At 55.2% G+C, this 4,522-nt stretch overlaps 1 protein-coding gene across 2 annotated transcripts in view; it reads left to right on the top strand.

Annotated features, from left to right (window-relative positions):
• Window positions 1–3,412, top strand: part of UPK3A (uroplakin 3A) — a 7,940-nt gene extending 4,528 nt beyond the window's left edge. Inside the window, exons 5-6 of one of the 2 annotated variants that reach the window (XM_007453918.1) lie at window positions 1,273–1,405; window positions 3,072–3,412. In XM_007453918.1, coding sequence (XP_007453980.1) covers window positions 1,273–1,405; window positions 3,072–3,231 — 293 coding nt within the window. In that variant the 3' untranslated portion in view covers window positions 3,232–3,412. The remainder of the gene's footprint in view (window positions 1–1,272; window positions 1,406–3,071) is intronic. The other variant, XM_007453919.1, reaches the window with a different exon arrangement.
• The last annotated feature ends 1,110 nt before the right edge of the window (window positions 3,413–4,522 follow it).

Here is a 4,522-nt window from a genome sequence, read left to right as displayed (position 1 = left end):
TGCTGAACCTTAGGGGCGACAGAAGAGATTTCCTACGGTAATTTTGACGACCTGTGACCCTAACTTTAGAACTCCCTGTTAATTCCCTGGCAGTCCAGACTCCGCACTTTCACTTCAGCTGTCCTGGTTTCGATCCCTGGTCGGGGGGCTAAGATCCCACAAGCTGCGGGGCACAGCCAAAAAAAAACAATTCCCCTGCCACCCATGGTAATCTTATGGGCCAGTTAGGGCTCTGTGAGGTTGCCTGAGGTCACACGGCTAGTGAGGGTGTAGATGGGAAGGCATGCATGTGGCTGGGGGCTCCTTCCTATCCTCTGCTCACCCCTCCAATGGCACGCCCATGCTTTGTGGTCCCACTGAAACAGCACTGCCCTAGGACCGAGAGTCCCAGGTTCAAGCCCAGCGTCTGAGCCTCACTGCTGGGTGGGACCTCAGTTTTCCCATCTGAAAAGTGGGAAGAAGAATCCTTGCTCTGCTTCTCCAGCAGGGTTCCTTCGGGTAATCCAGATAAAAGCACCAGGCCCAGCTCTCTTGGGGCAGGGAGACAGACCTACAGGCTTGAGGCTGGGGTCTGAGTACCCTTGAACAGGAACTCAATCTCCCTGAGCTGCAGGGAGCAAAATCTGCAGAACGGGGGTCTCACGGGATTTACAGGAGACACTGGATGAAAAGTGGCCAGCTCACAGTGGGACATATAAATGGTTTTGTCCACTTAGTTCCAAAAGGGTGACACTGGCCAGAGCAGAGGGAGGGCACAGTCCTTCTGACTCCGTTAGACTGGGGACCTTTGCTCCACCTTTATTTTGTTTATATTCTGTATCCCATCCGTCTCGGAAGACTTGAGTCAGTTCACAATTTAAAATTATGCAAAAAGACAGTTAAAAGAGGGTGAGAGGGCTTCCCTGGTGGCGCAGTGGTTGAGAGTCCGCCTGCCGATGCAGGGGACGCGGGTTCGTGTCCCAGTCCGGGAAGATCCCACATGCCGCGGAGCGGCTGGGCCCGTGAGCCATGGCCGCTGAGCCTGCGCGTCCGGAGCCTGCGCTCCGCAGCGGGAGAGGCCACAACAGTGAGAGGCCCGCGTACCGCAAAACAAAAACAAAGAGAAAGTTGGGGAGTGGGATGTGGTAGCAAGTCAGATAATTACACCTGAAACCCAGGGAGAGGCACTGACCTGGGTCCTTGCTTCATCCCTGAGATTTTAGGCTTCCAGGCGTCCCTGGGAGGAGGCTGGGGGGTGCAGCGTCTGGAGAGTAACCAGCCTGCATCCCACAGTCGCTCCGTACTCGGCGATCGACACGTGGCCGGGCCGGCGGAGCGGGGGCATGATTGTCATCGCGTCCATCCTGGGCTCCCTGCCCTTCTTCTTGCTTATTGGCTTTGCTGGCGCCATTGTCCTCAGCCTCGTGTGAGTACCCGCCAGTTGGGGGGAGGCGCGGACAGGGCTTGGGGACACACTCCACCAGGAGGGTCTTCTGAGGTGGGGAGAGCCCGGGAGCAAGAGAGCTGCCTTCCACCCTGGGTGGGGTGGGGTCTAGTGAGAGGGGAGCAGGGTCCTGGGGTGTCCAAGGTCAAGTCTTCAGCTGGGTAGGGGGTTGCTGAGCACTGGGGCCTTGTGGGCAGATCCTAGCTCTGACACAGCTGTGCGTCTTGGGCAAGTATCTTATCCTTCTATGCCTCAGTTTCCTCTTCTGGAAAATGGAGATTCTAACCAATATTATCTGCCCCATGGAGTTTTGAGGGTTAAGTGAAATATTCCCTATAGAGTCCTCAGGTCAGTACCCAGATACTAAATGGGTATTAGCTTCTCTTGTCATTATAATTCACTCACTTGCAGTACAGATGGGGAAACTGAGGCCTGAGGGGGGAAGGGTGGCCCAGGGTCACACCCCCAGGTAAAACAGAGCTGGACCAGAGCTCCTGAGTCTCCTGACGCCACTACCAACTCTGATGTGCATCTATTTAGGTCAGGACTGGAGGTGTCCCATGGGGTGTCTGGAGCAGCTAATGGGGCTGCCTGGTGGGAAGACAGGAATCCACTAATCCTGGGAGGATGGAGCAGGCGGTGAATTGAGGCAGCCGCAGGTTCAGGTGCCATGAGAATCCAGAAGAGGGCAGGGCAGATCCTACCTGGAGCATCAGGGTGGGCTTCCTGGAGGAAGGAACAGCAGGAACAAATTTTTATCAGGACTGGGATGAATTGAAAACTCACATGCAGTGTGCATCTCAGCAAGAGAGGCAGGAGACCCGGGCGGCTTTAAAGATGGGGGGTGGGAGGGGGGGGTGCCTGTCCCAGCGCGGGTGGAGAGAGTGGATGGAAAAGCTCCTTGGAGTAGGTGAAATTATGTGTAAAGGTAGAGATTAGCCAGGCAGGAAGAGACGTGGGGTGGGTGAAGGATGGAGTAGGGAGCGGGCAGTGAACTTGGAAATCACATTGCCCTCTGACATTTAAGTTAAAAACACAGATAATAGATGAAATTAGCCACCAAGAGACTGGTCTGTCTGGCCAGACCTGGGAGCAGTCGGGATGTGGTGATGTCCCTCCCTCCCTTTGGGCAGCACCCTGATCTGGTACCAAGGTCCTGTTATCTGACTTTAGCCTGGCTCTTCCATTTGTCCCTCCTACCATCCGCACCCCAGCTCCAGCTGCACCCAACTTCCCCCTCTTTCCCCAGACACTCCCTAGTCCTTCCTATCAAATGCCTGGAACACCTTTCTGTGCCTCCACTCTCCCCCTTTAAGGCCAGATTAACTGCCGCCTCGTCCAGGAAGCCCTCCAGTGGACTGGTCATTGTGTGCTGTGGTCTGTCTCCCCATACAATCTTAGCTCTTTGGGGACATTTGTCCAGCTCACGGTAAGACCTGTAAATTGTTCACACAATTCCAGAAGAGTGACACTTTTCTTATCCCAGGGCCTGGCACACAGTAAGTGCTCTGGAAAGATTGGTCTATTGAATGAAGGCCTAAGGTGACCTCCGTGAAAGCAATGTCTAAGTAGAAAGGTCCCTGACCAGCTGAGGGGTTGGGGTTTGCTCTGCGCCCCTAACCCCGGCTCTGTTCATCTCCTCCGTCAGGGACGTGGGCAGTGCTGACGGGGAAACAGCCCACGACTCCCAGATCACGCAGGAGGCCGTCCCCAAGTCCCTGGGGACCTCGGAGCCCTCGCACACGTCTGTGAACCGGGGGCCGCCCCTGGACAGGGTCGAGGTGTATGCCAGCAAGCTCCAGGACTGAGGCCGGATGCCGCTTCTGGGCGGCCACAGTCTCCCCGACGGGCTTGCTCAGGGGTCTGCGGGGGGCCATGTTCACACCCTGACCCCAACCAAGGTGAACACAGGGCCTGTTGGTCCAACTGCAGGAAAGCACTTAATCAAATCTTCTCAAGATTTTGAGTTCAATAAAGACTTACAGAATGAATGAGTGAGATGCTGAATGAATGAATGAGTCGTCATTTTGAGGGTTTGCATTGTTTCTCTGGAGAGTGGGGGCAGGGGGCTAATTTTCAGTCAAAGCAAAGGTGGAGAGGGTAAGGAAATCAGGGCTGTTAGGGCACCGGGGTTGTCTGAGTCTCAGGCTCCTCCGGAAGATGGGAAATCAGCACCTCCCCTGAGCGCTTCGCGTGAGCTTTAGGGATTATTAGATGCCATTTTGGGGTTTGCTGGCTGTGAGGTACCAGAAGTTGATCTGGGCCCAGGGTACGGCTCTGCTGGCAGCTCGTCCTGTCCCGCTCACCAACGCTGTATTCAGCTCTTTCTCTCTGGGGCTCAGTTTCCTCATCTGTAAAATGGGCTGATGTAAACAGTTAATTTCAGGGCCATGCACTTCTGGGTCCCTTCATAGCTTTCTCTGAGGACCCCACCACAGGCAGGGAAAAGAGGCTGCAGGACACAGGGGAGGGGCACCAAGTCCTCCTGGGGTGCAGACGGGCTCTCCCAGTCCTGGGTCTATGAGTCTCCGCTCAGATAACTCAATTCTATCTTCTGAGCCAGGTAGCAAGACTGCTTTCCTTTCTGGGATGTGCAAAACAAGTCAGTCCCACTTCCCATCACTGAAGGAAGACGTTTGTCAGGGGACTTCCCCAGCGGTCCAGTGGTTAAGACTCCGTGCTTCCAGTGCAGGGGGCGCAGGTTTGATCCCTGGCTGGGGAACTAAGATCCCACATGCCAAGCGGTGTGACCAAAAAAAAAAGAAGAGGTTTGTCAGAGCAGGGTTGGTTAAAGAAAGAACGCTACCTGACAGCTGTGAGGAAGAGCCCCAGCAGGCTGATGGGGTGCTCTCAGGGCACCAGATCACGGATGCTGAGACATGTCCAGATGTACCAGAGGGGGCCATAGCTCACAAGGCAGGAGGCCTTTGGCCCCTTTGGAATGGCCTTCAGGCCCCTTCTGTGCAGCACAAGGGAGAGGAGGATAAACCTTCATCTTTGGGCAGCATGGGGTTGGGGGGTGAGCTTGGATTCGAAGGTAGAAGCCAAGCCTTGGCCAGCTTCCAGCCAGTTCTATCCAGTCTGCAGAATAACCCAAGC

This window comes from Lipotes vexillifer, unplaced genomic scaffold (genome assembly GCF_000442215.2).
Source record: "Lipotes vexillifer unplaced genomic scaffold, Lipotes_vexillifer_v1.1 scaffold382, whole genome shotgun sequence".
Lineage (NCBI taxonomy): Eukaryota > Metazoa > Chordata > Mammalia > Artiodactyla > Lipotidae > Lipotes > Lipotes vexillifer.
The sequence above is the reverse complement of the archived record's forward strand: the minus strand, read 5'-3'. Positions and strand labels throughout refer to the sequence as shown.